Here is a 21,760-nt window from a genome sequence, read left to right on the forward strand (position 1 = left end):
TTTCAACTTGAGTGGCACCAGCACAGTGACGATGCCCCTGTTACCACAGTCCCAGCAGAGCAAAAAGGGAAGGACCCTAAACCAAGCAGTGGCCATTCCTCCCTAGTGATACCTTTGTTTTGCAGTCAGCTGATCCTAAAGGTCCACAGTGTGAACTGAACTACCTCTGGATACCTCATGCACCTCAAGGCACCACAAAAAAACCCCAACCAAACAACAAAACCCAAAAACCCCCAAACTTTGTTTTCTCCCTACTGGAGTTGGCTTGATGACAGGAGTCAAACTGAAGCAGTTGGGTTTTTATTCCATAGTTCTACAAAACAGTCCTTTCACTAGGGTTGTCATAGTGTACACAGAAAACATTTTTCAGTCACTCAAAACACAGCCTTTGTAGCTCTTGGGGGTTTCGTTTGGTTTTTTATCCGGCAGAAAGTAAACAATCACATCTGTGGGGAAGAATTAAAAGGGGTGAATCTGGCTTATCACATTTCTATCAAATGACAGGAGTCAAAAACTTTTTCTTCAACCTATTCATCTGTAAACACTTCCCCAACAATTGCAGAAAGGAGATCCAGCTGAAGAAGAGTTCAGTACTTTTCCAGTGAGCTCCCCCACCCTATCATTTGTATCAGACCATCTTGTCCATTTTTTGGCAATTGCCAACCATCCCAGAAGTCAGCAGGATGAACTTAAGTATTTCAACTTCTCAAATCAAGAAATGCAATTAATCTAAAAATATTTTAATGTAGCAAGTTTGGCTATAGAACCAGTGCAACACAGAGAGGACACCCATTGTATAACCAACTTTACTGCTTAATCTTAACAGAGTAAGCTACAGATGCAATGGATTCACCACAAGTTATTTGGTTAAATTAAATACTGCAGTTAGGATCATGCTGTTGGTAATTGTGGCTTTACAGTACCAATGCTCAAGTTGGCCAAGTTAGTTTACCTGTAAGTAAAATGCAAGTTTACAGAGAGCCGAAATAATTTAGTATAGTATGCTGTATTCTGTTCCATGCTCAGTCACAATGATCATGTCTTCAACAGGTAAACAATATTTCAGCATTATGTTGATAATGCCAAACCATACAGGAATTGTAATGCCAAATTTACAACATAACACAGAGTTTAACAAACAGATTTCTCAGGTAGGTGGCCAGTGGTGAGAATGCTACAGGACTGAGGAGCATCCAAGCACTGCTCAGTGCACACAAAGTGCTGACAGGAATGCTCTACCTTCTGATGGAATGATTGTTCTACAAGTTTGTCCCAGAAATAACGTGCTGTAAAATGATCGTTAAACCCTCGCCTCAAACACGAAGCAAAAGCACTACATGTTATTTACAAACCTGAACCAGTAAAACCACTTTAGGAACAGAGGAAAACTGTGATCACCTGACAAAGATGACAGAGCTTGGTCACTGTATTATGTGAGCTAGGATGGTACCGAAGTTGTAAACAAACTTTAACCAAATTGGGTTAATGCATCTATTCTTACCTCAAGAATACTGCCATTTCAGCAGACAGTGATTTTTAAAGCTAAGGACACTATCAGAGGTTTCATTTTTGTTCAAAGCCAAAACTTAAAAAGACCTGGAAGCTGGCAAATCATTTTTGTTCCCCATTAGCCTTCATTAACTTCACCACAGCATAATTCAGCAAAATTTTCAACCCCTCTGATTTTACCTAACTCTGCTCCAACTTTGGTAGCTGGTAGCAAAGTTGAAGCAAACATTATCAACACCTGAAAATCCCTACTCAGAGTGGTTTGGTTTTCCACTGCTGGGGATGAGATCAGACTGCTGGCATTCTGCTACACAGAAATAAAAACACTAAAAGCATTCGCTTTTAATTTTGAAACAAAAACTTCCTCAAAATCAAACAGGCTTTGCAAATACACCAAGAAACACATACGTAAACCAGATTTGAATCTGTCAGTCCCAGCAGTGTCATCTTCATTCCTCTTTCCCCCCACCCTCAAAATCAACAGCATTGCCAAAGTGGATGATGTGACACTGATGGAATTAAATTCACTTACAGGAAGCCTGGATACAAAAAAAAAAAGAAAATTAAACTTTGTCCCTGCCGCACCTATTTTTTTTCCTGCATTTTGTAATGAACCCATGCAAGCATAAAAGGAGCTGTGTTGGTATTTTGTTTTTCTTTAAACAGGCATAAGAGTTGTGCCAGACAAAACAGAACAAACTTTTATTTCGCTTCAGAAAGATCTTGTACTACCAACTCATTTCTCTTCATAACTAAAGGTGATAAAAAAATAAATCCATAGTAATGAAAAAAACCCAAACCCTGTAGTCAAGCTGCTTTTCAAGTATGTTGATCCCCTAATGAGAGAGCTGCATTAGCCATACTACTGATTAAAACCTACATCACAATGATTAGGACATAGACCACAGGCCTGATCTCCTGGAATTGTGTCCAGTTGGATCTCCAGTGGAGTTCACACAAGCCTGGAGGCAGGAGGCCGATGGGTACACATGCACACGTTACAGCACTCCTCAAATCCCTGATTCTGGCTGCACCCACTGTCCCAGCCCCAGCACAGCTCCTCCTCACACAGGAGAGGTGGCACAGGAGCCACGCAGTGATCTTGGACAGGTACCATAGTTTGCTGATCAACCCAGTGCAAATCTTGTGCTCAGGGAGATGCCCTCTGCAGACCTCCCAGATTGGAGAATTTTGCCCACAGTGTTTCTACAAAGCACAGCATAAACCATTATCTCAGTATTTCATTCAGTCTGGAATTCCCATCTCCATCTATTGCAACTGTGGAATCACAGAATCACAGAACATTCTGAGCTGGAAGGGACCCCCAAGTCCAACTCTTGAAGCCAATGTAAAGTCAGTGAGGGGGGTTCTACAAGAGCTGGTCCCTGCAATAAACACTAATACATATGAAACATAAAAGGGGACAAACTTCCAAGTCACTGTTAGTGATGGTGAGAGGTTCAACTTTTCTTCCTTCCTCCTTAAATTCACTTCCTATTTAATGCAAGAGAAAAGTGCAACTTTGCAGCATGTTTGTTCACATCAAGTTTTTCCTCAAGAACACATTTTGCAGTAACAAAATATGGTCTATAGAGTCGCAAAGTGCTCAAGCTGAAGGCACAGAGTACAAACACATAGGAAAACAGATTTCAAAACACCAAGTAACAAAACAAGAGATAAACCAAAAATCTGGAATCGAAAACTCCCTGACAGAAGATACATTTACATGGTGTTACCAAACAAGTTATATTTTTTTTATAAAAGGAGTCTATGCAGCAGTGGGGAAAGATGTTGGAAAATTCTTTTAATCTCAGTAAAACAGTGTTTGATCCCTACATCTATGATTAATAGTCTTGTGCCAGCTATTGCTTCCTTATTTACCTGTATCAGTGATCAATATGAACTAGCAGATGTCTTAACTTTTGAGAACAAGGATTGTGTGTCAGAGCAAAAAAAATGATAAGAGAAGCACATTATAACCTGACCACATATTTGAGATATTCTCAAGGAGAAAAGATTCATTAGAAGATCTGGAACCACATCCAAATAAGTCCACGGAAATAATTAGCATATATGGATGTATTCAGGAAATGTAATGAATATGTAATAGAAATGTGATGAATATGCATTAGTTCCATGAACATAAGCTGGTCTGTTAGGTTGCTGGTATGCATGCTTTGTGGAGCAATCCCCATGCACCCAGCACTGGTAATACAGTGATGTTGGCTTTCTAACCTACCAAATTGGTTGGAGAGTTTATTTCCCAATTTTTGGTGACAAAGGGACCAACTCTTAAAAGGTGACAATTTTTAAACTAACAAACGAATACTGCAAAATAATGTAACTTTATTCTTATTATTAAGTAGAAGCTCCAGAAAATAACTTGGAAGTTCAAAAACTAATACACTGACGTGTTAACTAGTTTTAAGAATGTCCTTAATATTAAGAAAAGAGTGCAAAAAGGATTCTTCCATTCTAATGCTTTTGGAAGCTGCTGATTTCGGCTGCCCACTTCCACTTTGAAAGGATTGTTTTTCAAGGTGCATTCCTCACAGAAGTCACAGAACATGAACTTGTTGATAGGCCAGACCAAGGAATCATGTCTTTCAAAGTCACCCCAACTGTAGCAGCAACTGACATTGTACAAAGAAGAAAGTCCAAAACTCTTCTCTGAGGCAAAGTTCGTGTCAGAGCTTGAGTATCAGCAGTTGCCAAAGGAGGCTCCAGATACCATCTGTGCTCCTCCAGTGTCTGTTCTGGCTGGGAATAGAAGCTGATCCAGTATATTCACTATCTGTATCCCCTGGAGCTTGCACAAGCTGATGAGCCACCTGAAATTATAGAAAAAGTTTGAGAAATTCTCTCATATTGAACTTCCACATTATGTCCCTTGCCCCCATTCCCCAAAAATACAGCACTGCCTGTAAAACATTAACAGTATAAAGAGAAGCTGATTTACCATATAAATGTCCATTCATTCATTTCAGCTTACAATAAGAGTTCATCACAAAACTATCTGGCATTTTATGGGAAGAAATAAAGCCAACATACTGAGCTGAAAGCACCAGAGGAAACTAGGTGGAAAGAATACCATAAAATGAACAAAAGTTAACAACAGTCCCCAAGAGATATCATCCCCCAACCCCCAAGGCTGTTTAATGACAATCAGGGCCTTGTACTTCAATCCTAACCTAGATTGTACAGGACTAGTCTTTTCTGGCCAAATGTTTAGTCAGCACAGAAGATGAGCAGAAGACCGATGAGATGAGCCCTCTGACTGACTGCACCCAAATTAGGGCTGCCTAGAGTAGAGCAACCAATTCCTCTGTGTCTCTTCTCCTACACTGGAGGAAATTAAGGGAACAAAGTGAAGAACCTCACAGTCAATCATGCACCAAGAGGCTTCAGCTACAAACAGAAGAGAACTTCCCTGCTGCATGACTCCAACACTTGTACACTGCCTTTAGAAACCCAGGGCAGGGGATCCTGTGCTGGATCAGACACATCTCTGAGGGTTCCAAGTTGCAAAGCACAACCCTCCAAACTCTCCATTCTGTCAAGAGTCAGAAACACACATCACCAGTGGGTGATTTACAGAGGTGGACTGGCTCATAGCATTGCCTGTTACGTGTATCCTGAGCAGGCAGAGACTTGGGAGAACTATGTTCTTTTTCCTCAAGACCTCAGCTTCCACTTAAATCAAGTATCCAGGCCTCAGTATCCAGGATAGTGGTTGTGGGACTCTGGCAGAGCTAGCCAGACTCTAAATCCAAGAAATTTGTATTTTTCCTTGGTGTGGTCAAGGTTACATTGCAGGCAGCTAGATACACGTGGAGGTGCAGCCTCTGACACCTCACCACCCTGAACACCCACAAGCCCACCACCACCTGAGTCCCAACCTGGAGGGCAGGGTCAGGTGCACACTTACTGTAAAGCTCTTCTCCAGGTCTCTTGCGTGACTGGTCACCTCTGGGAAGGAAGGGAGAGAAAGGTATTCTCATGATAACCTGAATTAAAGATGTCCCTGCTCATCGCAGGGAGGTTGGAACTTTAAATGTCCCCACCAACCCAAACCATTTGATGGTTTTCAAAACAACAGCAAAATACCTCAGCACAACCATCAACTTGTAGAGATTTAGAAACAAAATGCAAACATAATAACAATAACACTACTGCAGGATTGTCAATTTACTAAAACAAAAGGATAAAGCTGTATTTTGTAGATTAAATTAGCCCACCTTTTTGTTACAGATTTCAGAGGATAATAATGTTTGATATCATAAGATAAATTTTTAGAAAATGAAGATGAGAAAAACTGCTCATATTCAGCATGGTCTGAAGTCACACATAAAATTGTAATCCTCAATTCAAACTCCTCAACCAAACTTTATAAAACTATGTGAAAAACTCTGTATCTATCAGTCTGAAAAGGCAAGATGCTCCTGGCAAAGCCCAACAATCAGACTCTAGGCAAGTCTAAGCTGACCATATTTGCTCTTTAAGCAGATTTTAGTACTTAATAGTGGTGATAAACTTCCTTCTTCAACTAGAGCCTGACATGCAATTAATGCTGCTGAAGACACCTCACTGTGCTGTGTTCCTTGTGGTTATTGTAGCAGGAAATGCAGAAGCAAAAACATCACCATTTTCTGGCACAATTAAAGGAGAACAGATGACATTTAATACTAACCCAGAAGAGACCTGGCATGCTACTTGATAAAACAGAAAGCCCTTTTTATACATCTGTATGTGTAGGAATATAACCTCAGAAAAATTCTGACAAGTCATAAACAAGCATAACCTATGTTCATAACAGGAAGAAGCACATTACATCTTGAAATACCTTTCAAGGCAAAATGCATTTCAAATACCACTGAAAAATGCCGTGTAGCAAATAAAACTGAAGTAGAGGTAATATCTTTTGCCTGTGTCCTTTCAGTGATGACACTCAAATCTAACACTTTCTATAACCCCCATGTTTACCAGACTGCACTGACTCACCCACAGCACAACCCTATAAAATAGACTGTGCAAAACACATTCATCAGAGACTAAGTGCCATCCATCAGTTATTCCTCTGCAAAGTTTTAGTTTGCATTTTTATTTCCTAAAGTGAAAGCAAGCTACATAGAAACAGCAGTTACACAAAAGCATGAGCTGGGAGGAGGGCAATTTTCTAAACCTGCAGGGCATACCAAAACTCTCCACATGTCCAACACCCAGCAGGTTCCATCCTCCAGAAAGCCAAAAAGAAGAGTCAGAATTTAGACTCTGCAAACAATATGTGACACAGAAGCCTTTATTTAGCTCTTGCTTGCGTGACTATCCTCCAGCCCCACTCTTTTCTTTGCCCACACCTATCACACAGGACAGAAACTGTTTCCTACAAATTTGCATTAGTCCCACAGTCAGAGAATTTCCTGCATAAAAACAGGAGTTGCTAAAATACATTCTGAGGATCCCACAAAGTCTGTAACGAGACAGTACCATGTAGGCATTTAGTCTTTGCAATGGTCAGTGTCCCTTACTACCTCTCCCAGCTTTTTATAGTCTCCTCCTTACTGAACCAGCCAAAGAACTGCACAGCCAAGCTAACAAAGCCTCTCATCTTCAGGTAACTGAAGAAAAACATTTTTGAAACCGATTGCTTTTGTGGATGTAGACTGTTACAACTTGAATGAAACCTCATTTTTAATTCCCTAAGAACTGTGAAACTGGTGAAATGCACTTGTAAGCAGAACTATCATTAGCCACCCACAGAATTAGCAAGATTGAAAGTTAGACACAACTAAATTGTTCCTTTTTTTGTTTTGTTCTGTGCATTGTATCCTTTTGTCAGCATTATATTCCTACTCAGTTTCAAAGTGTCAAACTCCGGTTTCTTGGGCCATATGCACTAGTTTTCTCAGCTCAAGCTCTTATGGCTTTATTTTTATGCATATCTCTGTAAAAAATTCCTTTAGTCAACAGAAAGCCTTACAAGGAGAGTCTACACCAAACCATTTGCATTTGGGTCAACAGTAGAGCTTTGAAGCTCAATAATTTACCAAGCTTTGAAGACAGAGATTACCTTTGAGGAAAACTACGTGGGATGAAATCCAGAAATACATCTGACACTAAACACACCCACACCTTGTGGGTGCTCAAACTACAGCACCAGATTTGGAGCATTGCACAGGTAACAGGAAAGATGAAGAGCAACAGGCACTGCCCAGAGTGAACAATGCACAGTATGAACACTTTCTGCTGGGACTTTTACTGTTTGTTCTGCCACCTTTTGCCCCTCCCTGTTCAAGACTCAGAAGAGAAATGCCTATTTAAAATAGACATCTTTTCTGTATGAATAACTCTGAAAGTGGAATAAGGAGAAATCATCAACTGATATTTTCAAAAGCATCAAAAAAAAACCAAAAAAGGAGAGCTTATAGAAAACAAACAGCCAAAGCAAATGTTGAAGTTGAACAAGAGCATGACCAGGCAGTAGAAGCACAACCAAAACACAGGGATGCATGAATTGAAAGCAATCTGCTTCATCAAAATATTTCAAGCCTTCCAATCATCTACTTTCTGGTACCATCTGCAGGGTTGTTAGTGCTCCAACACATGGAAAATAAGGCAAATATTTCATATGGATACTTAATTGTGGAAGTTTTTTTATGAACTCTTAAGTTATTTCTTCAATATTTTTAGGTGTATCCATTTTTACCATTGCAGCACTGTCCAGAACAATCACTATTGAATACTAATAACTATTACCTTGTAAATCCATTCTGAATAAGCTCTCTTTGAAGTTTCTGGTCTTGAGCAGCATATTCCTGAAGCTCAGATTCCACAGCAGGGGGGAGAACATTTGGGATGAATTTAGAAAATAAAGCTGGTGCCATCTGTACCCATTCTGTAAAAAGACAGAAAGCAACAACAAAACATGTGGAAGAGATACTTTGTAAAAATTTTACTTTCGACAAATGTAACTTTATTTTGAATACATATCAGTATCTTGAATTAAAAGACCCAAAACCATCCCTAAAAACCATAGGAATTGTGTCTTAAAGCAAAATAAATAATCAGACTTAAAATCAGATGTTTACATGCAGATAAAGGAATCCACATCAAATTGAAATTCAGTTCCTGCTGCATCTCACAAGACCTTCTGAGTCTCTGGACACCCTCAAGGACAGGCAACTGAGGATCAGCAAATTCACCTTGATAAACAGATAATTGTAGACCCTTTACTCCAGGAAACTCATTCACAAAATGTACCTGAGCCTTACTTCTAAAAAGCACAGCAGTATCATCACACAACCCTGCTTCTCCATTCTCCATTTTAAATGAAATAATGCATTTCTCTCCCTGCTCTTCCAAAGCTTAGATGAACAAATGCAATTCTAACCTGTACTAGTTCAGCTTCAGGACAGAAATGTGATTTAATTTCACTACACTGAACATTGCCTCACAGGAGCAAGACAGTTTACCTTAAAACTGCTTCACAGCTGATTATTAGAAACACAGAAGAGACTGAGCAAAGCATGAAAACTGGTTTTGTAGCAACTGTATAACAAGGTCTGAGAAAAATAAACAGCCCTTAGGTATTACTGCAGCCAGACTTTCCACAGGTTGTAGCAGTTATCTTAAATTTAATCTTTACTTAGAAAACAGGGATGCTTTTAAATTTATTCATTGAGGTACATCCCAATTCCCACATTCCTGCCCAACTTGGTGTTGTCTGTAAACTGATTGAGGGAGCACTCGACCCCTTTGTCCAGATCACTGATGGAGCTATTAAAAAGGACTGGTCCCAGTGCTGAGCTGGAATTAGAAGAGAGTCTTTTCTGGCAACATTTGAAGCCTGACAGCCTTAAGGTACTTTCAACTTGAAGAGCAAATAAGAGAAGAGCAAGCGAAGGGCAAGCCCATGGCCAGCAGGCACAATCAGCATCCTCCTCCTTTCCCTGCCTGCACAGCCAGCTCAGAGCCCTGCTGGGATCCCCAGCACCTGCCTCTGGGCACAGCTGCTGCTCTCCTTCCCAGCCATGTGCTCCCAGAGCCCTGACACAGCCCATGGAGCACATCCCATGGAGCACATCCCACAGGGGAAGGGAGCAGCACCATCCAAGAGGAGCACTCGCCCGGATGGTTCCAGAATTCACCCTCAAGAACTTGCAGCACCCAAGAACTTTTACACCCAGAAGCCTCTCCTGGGCTCTGCTGGTTGGAATGGCATTAAAGCTCCTTGGTTTTTCAAAGGCTGAGAAGTTTGAGAAGCAGGCAATTAGAGCAAATGTGTATCTGTTCAAGTGACAACCTAAAGTCAATCATCTGGGTCTTCCTGAAAGTGCTTTATCCATGTAAATGGAGGGTCCACCACGTTCCTGGCTTACATGCTAAATATTGCACTAAGGACTTTCGTAAAGGATTCCCATCCTCATTCCTATTCCACAAATGGGGATTGCAAAGCAAAAATAGACTGAAGCTCAGACACAACCCTTCTCTCAGTCACACCAAGGTAAGAAGAAACTCTCAGTACTGTAAAAGGAAGGGAAGCAGGTACCATTTATTTATGGATATTTTGAACACTTCCTGTTTCTAAAAACTCCTCAAACACACAGTAAAGCTCTGCTCAGTTCTCCAAAACTTACAGAACCAAAGATTTTGGTACAGAATTGATCAAAATCTGCAACACCATTTTCCCTTCAATGTAATTGTTGTTGCATAAGGTGCCATGATGTGTTCACAGGTTAAATAAGCTCTTCCATGAAATAATACCAACCAAACAATGGCTTCACAGAAGAAAAAGTCATTCACCTCATGCCAAAGACCTGTTAGAAGTGCCACTTGCAATGTAACTTCCACTATTTCCATACTCCTTTATACAGATCTGCCCTTTGTCTCCAGAGCAGAGGGTTGGGTTGGTGTTTTTAAGTGTATTTGGTATTCTCATGGTACCTTGTGCAGGTGAGATGGGCAACAAGAACCAGGGCAGAACTGAGCATTACGATGGACAGAACAAAACATACATTCTTTTGTTAACTGTGCATTAAATAGAGACTATACACATGTAGGAAAATACATATTTAGGAAAACATATCACAGTATGAGACTAGCACAAGCATTGTTCCTTTTTACCTGGTCGTAGTGTATACAGGCCTTTCACAATATTTGCCATGGTTGAAGGAGTTATTTGAAACGGTGTTGACTGAGCTTCCAAAAGTAAAGCTGAAACAAAATTAAGAGAATCAGCAATTTTTCTAACCAAGAAATACAGGCTCTTACATATATATTTTTCCATCAAAAACACAGTAGCTGTGCTTTTTTTGGTATCTGATGTCCTCGCAAAGAAAACCATTTGCACCTGACAACTCAATTCTCTAGAGTAATAAAAGATCACCTCTAAATAGAACTACTCTGTTCAAATTATGTATGACAAAAATGTGGAATAACCTATTTTTCATCCACTGGAAGCAGTAGGAGTTGTTAGGCAAAATTCAGCAAGCAATGGCTCTATGTATTCAGACACAGAACTGAAGTAAACAATTTATTTTTAGATGCACTCTCATACTGAGGGTGTTAAACATCTAAAAATCCACAAATCCCAGCTCTACAGCATTTAGAATCTTGTACATAAAACTAAGGATGAGTCTGTGCACACATAGTGTAAAAACCATAAACATCAAATAAGAAAAGCTGTTCTTTTAAACACAAATTGACAATTTAATCTCATTCGTGGTATCTTCTGCAGTAAATATTGCAATAATTGTGTCTTCTTGAGGAAAAACCTGGCAATAGCACATTTACAACTTGTACTATGCTATAAGCTGGCCTTTATCCTGATAATGACTTATATGAGCTTTCTGAATTATAGAAACACACACACACAGAGAAGTGAAAGAAATCAGGAAGCTGTAAACCAACTGCTGCCTCTCAGTTTTCATTTGTCTACAAAGGAGCTGAGCCATACAGACACCTTTCTGTACACCCATTACAGAGGAGAAATGCCTTAAAATTCTACCTATAGGGCACATCTCTTGGGCTCACATTGTAGAAATTCTGCTTTTTAAGCTTCAGAGCATCTCCAGTTCCAGCTTCAGCATCTGCCACTATGGCACTTACCATAAAAAGAAAAATCTTCAGTAGCATGTTCTTCCTTTCTGAAGGTGTTTAAGTGGCTCATGTCATAGGAAAATCAAAACAAAGTATTTTTTCTAACCTTCAAGTAATCAAAGTTGTTATATTTAACTGTTAGAGATGAATTTATTTTATGAAGAGCCATCTTAAAAGAACTTGCTCATTTCAGCTGAAGCCTTGAGGCTGTGAGAGCCTGTGATTTGTTTTGTAATGACATATTTACAGCCCCTTCCCTAAAGATGTTTCAGACAGGCTCTTTCCTAAAGATTTTTCACACAGCCTCTTGGCAGCCAACTAAGCTACAAATCACAGAATTAAAATGGGCATAATGCTTTATAATGTGACAGTAATGCACAATCCAAACAACGTGTGTGCATATAAAATATGTGTGTCTTTAGTTAGACTGTGGCTACTTCAGGCTAGGCTTCACCAAGAGATTTGCAAAGTGGTCAGAGAACTGTGAATTTGCTCTTTACATACAGATATTAAATTAGATTCCTAAAATACATAAAACAAATTATTTAAAACAAAACCAACTTCTTCATCACTTTACTGCAGCTTCAGACATTAACATTTCTTATCTTGGTTTCTGCAAGTGCAAACATATCCTGCTACAGTGCAAATGTAAATCACTTATTCCTGATTTACAGTCAGTAAACACAAGCATGATGGTATCATATTCAACAACAATATAACAAGGTAATGGCATATATTTCCCATTTCTCAATAAAGAAAATTAAAGAACCATACAGTGTAAACTAGCCCAGCCTACACCTTTCCCAAAAGCTGGACATCAATCCCTGCAGAACGAATAGCATCTGCTGCAGGATTTGTGTTTTCAGAACAATTCCCACAATAACAAACAAGACTCCTCTCTTTGGACAGATCCCAATGATCCCAATGCCAGGTTTAGACACAAAGATGTAAATAGATAAAAGCTCTAAAAGTGCTTTGCACACAAATTTATGTTCACCAACCCAGACATTCTATCCTGCATTACTTCTTGAGAGAGGGTCACTCAGACTCAAGGAATAGAAAGAGCTGTGCCACACATGCTGAAGTCACCTCTGTTGTTATTTTACAATCTTACAGAAGATTAAGGCTGACAAATTCTAAGGTTTTGCCTCTTGCTTTGTTAGCATAAAGCAAGAAGTTGCACAGACTCCTACCTGCTCCCACCTGCAGCACTTACAAAGATAGAGGGGGGTGAGGCAGAATAAACCTAAACCTCAGCTGAATGACAGTGGTAATGACACTATGATAATACCTGAACACCTCCAGTGTTTATGAACTAACATCACATTCTACAGAGTAAGTAACTAATATGCAAAGAAGTTAATTAACCTGCAAACAGTCTTGAAAATAACTCCTGGCAGAATCAAAGAAGAGAAGTGTGGATTCCCATGATGAAATGCTTTAATTGCAGAAAGATACAAGAAGCTCTGAAATGTTCTTGAGCTAAGACACGATACCCAAAATAGCCTCAAGGATTTCTGAGGAACAGTGGAGGAACTATATTGGAGTAAGTGAGGAATGAACCTGCAACACTTCAGGTACTCTGCAGTAATTGAGTTACCCCGTTATCACACAGGAACACTGAAGAACCTCATCCTTCAATGAATGTTCAAGCTCCTTCCTAATTACAGTGGGGCACTTGGGGCAAAATCCAGGACCCCAGTAGTTCCAGGAGTAGCAGAGTTCAAACTCACTTGGTCTTTACTCAAGATTGACTTGCAAAAACTAATGGGTTAGCTGTTCTAAAAATCTTTTTCTATCCCTCAATATTCCTTTAAAAACAGATTTATTTTGCCTAGCAAAGATGTAACTTTTCTGGCAGGACAGTGAAACTTTCTCATGTTAATTAAACAATGTTTTTTTCCCCTCCCTTTACAGTAACTTCAAAGTAGGCTATTTTAACAAATCACACAGAAGTATGACCTAAGCAGATGTGTTCAAAGCTGTAATTATTCAACAATGCACTTTAAAAAAATATAAACCATATTCCCATTAAAAGCAATTCCAAGAGCTTCCACAACTCAGGCCTTAGTCAGCTGTTGGCTCTTCAGTCTCCAAGAGCAGCAGAACCCATTGCTTAATGAAAACAAGTGTGTGCTGGAGCTCTGTGTCCCACTGTCCAAGCTGTGCTCCTTGGGCCTTCATTCTTTCAATTATTGTGCAGTACAACAAGTTTAATGCTGCCAGGGAACTGAGCCCTCCCACAAGTGCCCGTGAGGTGCTCAGGGATGCCCAGCAGCAGTGCCAGAGCTGTCAGCAGGGCACAGCCCCAGCAAACCTGGGCAGCACAGCCCCACTGGCCCTGCTGCCCTTGGGGCGGGTCAGCAGGTCACAGGCACTCACATCTGCCCTCTAATAAATCACCTTTCTCTCAGCTGAATTACACACAAACACTTCCACTTGGCTGTGATCAAATGACACTCACCTTGAGGATGCTCCCTTTATCCCAACCTTTACTCTCCAATCCAGCCCATGCAAAGCACTGGATTGGAACCCATGTGCCAAGAGCAATTCAACAGGGAGGGAACTGCTACTCCTGGCACCCAAGATGTGGCTGCAGGTCTTTGTTGGTGCTGTTTTGGGCTGAGGTTTTTTGTGAGGTTGATCATGTTTTTGTGTTTGTTTTTTACTGTTGTTGTTGTTTGGCATTTTGGGTTTCTTGAGGTTTTTTTGTTGGTTTTTTTTTACCTGCTGCCTATTTTATTATTAAATTTACTGCTGAAGCTTGATCATATATTACCTTTTCATTACTTTAACCTAGGTACAACTCCTACGTGTTAATTATTGATCTAGAACTTCAAAAGCCTTTTGCAGGAAAACTGACTTTCCCTTTGGCTTAATCCTCACATGTGCAGTTTCATCCACCTCCTTATGATCCTGCATTTTCATTTTCCTTTAAACAGAAGTAAAAATAAATTTTTACTAACTTAAATTCTTTATAAGTTTGTAATGAATTAAAATGGAGATCAGGAAAAAAAAAGATATAAAAAAGTTATCTTTATTATTTATTACTAGCATTTGTCACTGGGCATTTAGTAAAGCCACAGATTACTTTTAAAATATTCATTACCTAAACCAAAAGCTTTATTAAGTATCTCCTAAAAATGCTACAAAACAAAAACTCTGAGTCTTAATCCCATGGAAAATACTCAGTGCTGTAAAAAGAATAAATATGAGAAACAAAGCTATAAATGTAGAAATACATGCTTTTGGACTTCTATAATTGGAAAATAAGGTGGTATTTTCACGTTTATAATTTTGTGAAGGTTTACTGAAATGGGAACATTCCTATTTCTTTGCCAAGGAGGCAGATTAACCACGATGGCCATTACTTGAGACTGTATTTTCCAACTTCATCAACATGAAACAAGGAAAATAAGAAACACAGCTGCAATTTTTTTAAAATGACCTAGCTCTTTGATGAAAGGTTTAGTTCAGAGACAAAATTTGCCTGTAGATTGTTACTTAAAGAATTTGAGGGTATTCTACAATACCTGGTAACAACACAGACTGTCTCCAACGTGGTTACAACACAATTAGTCTTTAGCTGTCAAATTACAGCTTCTTCAATATTAGTGAGGCCACCCTTACACTGGTGTGTTATTCTTGATTATTCCAGCAGATCTGCAGAGCACAGAGGGTATAAGAAAGATTACCAGCTACAAAAGCTGTCTTATTTAGCCCTTGAGAGCATCCAGGGTACCTGCTGAGGTCTAAGAAAAAGGTTGACATTAAGTGTGACAAGTTCCTACAACAACATCCCAGCACACTCCCCAAGGGCTGCAAAAGAAGTGGAACAACAGTGCAGTTGATTTTCACTATCAGTTATCTATGTCTAGCAACATTTGCAAGGAAAGAAGGAAGGAGAGGAAGGAAAACACTGGTTTTGAGGTTAGAATTGGAAATTTGAAGGGATGGTAATAAGATTGAACTATTTGCCTATGCAAAATAGGCCAGAAATTAAACACTGAACAAATTCACAATACTGCAGATGCACAAAAATCTTTAAAAATTACTTTTAATGAAGAACCTGAGAATAAATACATCCCTTCTCTACATCTCACAAAAGGAGTCTTTATGCCAAAGAACCCTCTTGCCCCCCAAATCTGTCAGAAACTGGTGTTTCAACAGCTTCGTAGTTGAGGAAAAGGGTACATCAGTTTTTTGTTTTAGAAGAATTCTAACAGAAATCACCCTGCTTTAGGCTGGCACAAATACACTGGAATGAAGCAGTACTTTCTACTAGTGCTCTGCTACCTTGTTGCAGTTTTAAGGCCCTCAGGAAGGAATCTTCCCATTTCATTTTCCCTATCCTGACACGTAGGCTAATTGTAAAGAGAGAGAGCAAGTCACTCCACAGGCCAGTAACTCTGCCTTTTTAAATGTTTATTTTTCTACCTGTTTTCCCCCTGTATCATTCTTAAGCTTAAAAAGGAGGAAACAGTTTGTGAAGGTGGCAGAGTGAAGTTGTACAGATTTTCTTCTCATACTAATTTCACACACTTCTAGGAAAAAACAAAGCAGTGTCCAGGGGCTGAGTAACAGCCAGTATATTACAGAAGGGCCTCTAATCAAACAGGACATTTTTTAAACATATTGCTTCTGTCATCACAGTAGTCACTCTGTGTCTCAAAGAAAAAAAGAACAGTGATTTCAAATGCTTAAGGGCACTTTCTATATTAAAGCTTTAGTTCAGATTAGAAATGTGATTTTGAAGCAAATTCACTGATCATCCCCACTTACTGCTCCTTGGTTGGTATGACAGAGCTGCCTTGGGGCATATTACTTTAATTCCTTTTGGGCAAGATTGAACCAGATGTGCTTGAACTGCTGCTAACTGGAATTCTCTCCAAAGAACCAGACAGTAGCAAGTGCAAAATAAAACTCTCCAAAAGCACATAAAGGCCAATATTGGGTCCTCAACATGTAAGTGTTTCACCCTTTGTAGATCTGCTCCCTTTACAGCACAGCACTTACTAATGCAGATGTAGCCTAAAGGATGCAATGAAATCCTCAGCTCTTCCTACAGCCCACACCTGCCAGACACAAGCCTGTGGTCATCAATCTTCTGTGGCACCAAACCTATAATGATGCTCAATGCTTTCTGCCAAAACCAGCTCAGAACAGACACTCAAGAACACGTTCACTTAAGAAAGTAACTGCTATTTTCTTATGAAACACGGTCATTAGATCTGACATGGGAACGAGAAGCACAAAGGAGGACTCCTTGAATGTCAATCTGAAGGGCAGCAGCACACAGGAAGGGTGGGGGCAATGCTTTCTGCATGGAGATGAAAAATGAGGAGTGTTTTCTCCCCTTTTCAGGGGATTTTCTCTGCAGTTTGCATGTCAAGACAATGACAGGTTGCTTCTCATATCCAGATTGTTTGACACAGATGTCAAAAATCAAAGGGGGGGAAAAAACGCAACCTCAAGCAGGGTAAGTGTCAATCCAATCCATCTTTTTCTTGTCTATCTCTGCCAAAGGGTGAGGCATAGGGAGTGAATAAAAAAAACCCAGCACACATCAAAATAAACCCTGTGGTCTCTTGTAGCTGTACAGTCAGGCCATGAACTTGGCATCAATCACAGTCCTTCTCTCAGCCTTCTACACTGCTCTTCTCAAACACAGAATTCTGTATTCGCAAACAAAGGCTGGATATGGAATTTATTAACAAAAGGCATTATGTCATAGTAGCACAGCCAAAGAGATGAGGGTCCCTTCCTTCACTGACATCAGCAGGCTTCTGGAGGTCAACACAACAAACACACATCTGCTAAATACGTAGGGCTGGGTGCCCACAGAGCAACACACTCTGCTTACCCACTGCACCAACAGGAAAATCCCTGCTCAAGAAACATGCTCCCCTCCTACATTTATCAACCTCTAACTGGATTCATCCTCTATGATTTTGCATTAGATTTCTACCTTCTGAACCAAAAAGGACAGTTGGGCAACTTCATTGTTAGGAGATGCTGGCAATCTTTTCCAACTTTCACATTTTCTGATGCTTTTTAGAAAGCAGCAACGCAGTAGAAATATCCTTCCTGATGTCTTTATAAAGGAAAAGCTTTTCCAACATAAACAGTCCTCTGCTGAACTTTAATACCCCTCCAACTAAAAGACAAAAATTAAGAAAACAGAACAACAGGATCTCTTCATCTCATCTGAATCCAAATGACCTAACTAGAAAGGAACAAAGCTGTCATATGCAAGAATCTTCAGAGGAAAAAGTCTCTGTGTAAGTAACCAGAAACTGCTAACTTAACGAAGTAGGCTGTGAGTGGTCTCCCTCCTTCAGACTTTTTTCAAAGAATTTTTTCTTGGAAAACCATGAGAAAAACTTCTCTTTTGGTAAACACCTGTGATATATTTTTACACTGTGTTTTAGCTCTGAACTCACACAAGCACTGACATGGAGAACTACATTCAACAATTGCCTATGTACTGTTAGAATCTACCCAGGGTAGCACTCTGTATGCTCAGGCTTCAGTAGCTAATCCTGTAATCACCCCAGTCAACAGAAAAAAACTCAGAAGTGCTGAAGAAAGCAGTTTTCCCTCTGATAAAGTTCACTTGACCTCCTAGTTGAGTTACTACTGTACAGAAGTGCAGGCAGACGCTTCTTTGGGAAGAATCATCTTGTACTGAAAGGTGTTTACCAGCACATTGCTCTTACAAGAGTAAAAACCACTTCCTGCACTCAAAATACTAATGTAAAAGGAAAGAAATAGCCCCTACACAGACACAGAAATGGCTGAAGTGCTACAGTGATGTGCTAAGGCTACCACTTATCTGGAAGTGCCATAATCCATCTGATACACCCTTACTTCCCCCACAAACACCATTGTCAGCAAAGAATTAGCAGAACACTCTACTCAGGCTGCTCTAAAACAGTTTTTAACTATATGACCAGTTTTAGTTACTGTTGCTTTTTTCTCAATATGGAGGTGCTGAGCTCCACATCAATCTGCCCGAGCAGGACTCCAGCCTGGAACTCTTCAATTTTCAGGAAGAGAACAGGGATAATTGCAAAATCTCATAATTAGAAACCCAGTGATCTATCCACCCAGGAGACACAACAGCACACTGTTAATAGCTTTGCCTTCTGTTACAGTCAAAAGCAACCTTGTTTTGGGCACTAAGCTGCCAATATCCAAAAAGAGAAGAATAGCAGCTACTTGTAAATACTCTCTGCCATTGAATTTTTACCTATTGCAAGTAGTAGAAGTAGAGTTTCAGGAGCTGTTATTCACTTTCATGTAGTAGTTGCCATTTTGCTAGACAAGAATAAACAGGTAGGATGTTTCCAGGGCATGGAGATTACAGTGCAGGACTACCAAAAGAGACAGTGGCTACATAAGGAGAAAACACACCTATTTCTGAGTTTTTCTGGTTATAAGTCACCTAATGCAGTAAGTGGAATTAGGTGTAGCAGGAACAAAGACAACACTCTCCACTGCCCCTTCCCTAGTGACATGGGGATATTATCTGCATCCTCTCCTACTGCCAGTGCTCATGTCTGAAGCTCCTTATAAACAAGATGCTGTATCTTTGCTTTTTACATTCAGTTAAGTAGTTCTGCACACAGCAACTTCTCCCAAGCCATTGAATACAGCAGTCTTATTTACAAGAGCCAGCTTTGCCTTTGTAAGGAAAATAATCAGGTTATATTCACTTAGTTCAAATGTACCCTCTTTAAGTTGAAGAGCATTGACTTGATAAATATGTGTGAGGGCAAAAGTGTTTCACAAACACAACCATGTTCATGAATCTGTGCACGGTATAATTTTTGTTATGTATTTACTTTATCTGATGAGATGTAGTCTAGATAGGAGAGAGCTGATTTAAAAAAATTTCCTCTATCAAAACCAAAGTGGAACCAATCAGCATTTGTGCAGGAAAAACCTGCCCAAGTAATGTTCACTCTGGCAGTATTTCCCCTGTAAGTAATGAATTCACACTTCCCTCTATTTTTTGCATCTAAGTGCTCAGAGAAGTGTTCCCACCAGAGAGACCATGGTAGCAGGCACTCATCCTGCCCCTCCCTGCCTTCAGCCCCCCAGCACAGGTACCAGGGCTCACTCAGCCTGGGGGGCTTTGGGCAAGATCAGCACTAAGGAACACATCTGTGTTGCACAGCCCTTCTGACTTCCTTTGTTCCTCTGTCTTTTTGAAGTGGAAGTGGGAACTTTTTCAAAAATCAGATGAACCTGAAATGTACTTACAGTCCTTCCTGACCACAGCTTCAAACAGAAATGCCAGCTTCCAGGCTCTGAGAGAATGACAAGCTCCTGTAAACAAAACCGTCTTTGCACAGAAAAACATAGCAACAAATTTCAAGAGGGAGAGCAGATGCTACTCTTATCCTCCAGTCTAGATCACAAACGGATTAAGCCAATTTTGTAATTTGTTTTTTCAAGCAGAGGGAAGGCATGCTTCTCCTCTCACTGAAGTGGCAGTTGCAGCACCTCTTTAAAAAACAGCCCCAGGATTCCACTTCTCTCTACAGATCATAATTTCCTTGACTTTAATTTCCTAATCAGATCCAGTCATAACAGTATTTTTTCCTCCTCATAATGCAGAAACTCTTTTTTGCTCAACCAAATCTGTATCAAACATCAGGAAACAGCACCACAGACTGACATTGGGAAAAAGTAAAGTAAATAACAAACACTGGCTTACATCCTATTTTCATAGAGCCCTTACACTTTCGAAAATGAAGGTAATATTCTGATCTATTATGGTCTGAATTTCAGCAAGCCACAAAGAACAGCTGAGAATGGCAGAAAATAATACAACACTAGAACTTTTTCAGCACTTCTACAGTACCATATCATGTGCTAGGTGTCTTCAATTATTTCCCAGGAATCTGTTAGCAAGCTCAGAATTTTACTTAGGCATTCTTTAACTCAGTTTAAAGATCCTCTTATCCAAGATTTAACCAATTCAGATCACAGTTAGTTCGTACCTGTCAGTGTTTATCATCTTACTTCGGAGTAAAATAAAACCTAAATAACTTAGTTTTAATAAATTCACAGTCAGACTGAAATGAATCCAAGGAAGTCACTGATTAAACAAGAGACTCCATATACAGTAACACAGTCAGTGACGTCTTACTTTTATTTTTCAGGGTTTTCTTTTCATTTTACTTCTGCAATTAACCGAGCTGGGAAGAAGTATTTCTGATTTCACACATACACAACACCACAGGTCTTTTCCTTTTAACAGTTCATCTGCAATTTCTATTGGAATATGCTATTATCATCACAGAAAGTTAATTACATAGCAACACACATCTGACATCACTTATGTCAGAGGTTTGACCAGCATTACCTTTGCATTGTTATTGGGGAAAAAAAAAAACCTCTTTGCCTGAAAAATGCACACACGAAAGTTATTTAATTTTAAGGCAATATCATCTCAATTTTCCATGATCCTGTTGCAGCATTGATCTTACAGGTTTCATGACACTGTTAACTCTCTTTGGCACAAAATAAAACGTGAGGCCCACGGCTGGGGATTCCTCATGGTTCTGCTATTTCCAAGGAGATCTGATCTGCTACCCAGCTAAAAACTCTTAACACCACCTTTCCACATGGCAAGAACAAGATGGCATCAGAGCTCATGATCTCACATCATTTTAGGGTATCAGGCTCCCTAACCTTATTGTCACTTTGTTTACCCATTCCTCTCCCAGGATGTCAACTCTCAGTGACCCTAAAAGAGTAAAGTGTGTGCTCTCGCTGGAGAGAGCAGGGCATCACTGCCCAAGGAAAGACAAAAGGAGAAATACCCTCTGCTGCTTTGCCACCTGCCCTCTGCAGGGGCACAGCAGCCCCATCCCGAGGTCCCTGTGCTCACACAAGCACCCCCAGCAGGGGCAGATGGAAGGCAAACTCTGGCTCACCACAGCAGTCACACTGCCAGTTAAGTGCTCCCGTGGGCACATTAAATTTGCATTAACCCATTAACTTAGGAACTGCTGTCAGCATGATGCAGTTCATAGAAGAGCAACAAGGCTGGGGAAGGGACTGGAGCACAAGTGCTGTGAGGAGAGGCTGAGGGAGCTGGGGCTGTTCAGCCTGGAGAAGAGGAGGCTCAGGGGAGACC

General features: G+C 40.1%; 1 protein-coding gene across 3 annotated transcripts in view; it reads right to left on the reverse strand.

The window, feature by feature from the left end:
* Positions 1–284: 284 nt before the first annotated feature.
* CACUL1 (CDK2 associated cullin domain 1) overlaps positions 285–21,760 on the reverse strand; it is a 48,922-nt gene continuing 27,446 nt past the window's right edge. For 2 of the 3 annotated variants that reach the window (XM_032695141.1, XM_032695140.1), the window contains 4 exons: positions 10,633–10,722; positions 8,266–8,404; positions 5,438–5,478; positions 285–4,340 (listed from right to left, as the gene is read on the reverse strand). In XM_032695141.1, the coding sequence (XP_032551032.1) occupies positions 4,300–4,340; positions 5,438–5,478; positions 8,266–8,404; positions 10,633–10,722 (311 nt within the window). In that variant the 3' untranslated portion in view covers positions 285–4,299. Of the gene's footprint in view, positions 4,341–4,700; positions 4,854–5,437; positions 5,479–8,265; positions 8,405–10,632; positions 10,723–21,760 lie in introns of all 3 variants that reach the window. The other variant, XR_004358308.1, reaches the window with a different exon arrangement.

The sequence above is a fragment of the Chiroxiphia lanceolata genome, chromosome 8 (genome assembly GCF_009829145.1).
Source record: "Chiroxiphia lanceolata isolate bChiLan1 chromosome 8, bChiLan1.pri, whole genome shotgun sequence".
NCBI lineage: Eukaryota > Metazoa > Chordata > Aves > Passeriformes > Pipridae > Chiroxiphia > Chiroxiphia lanceolata.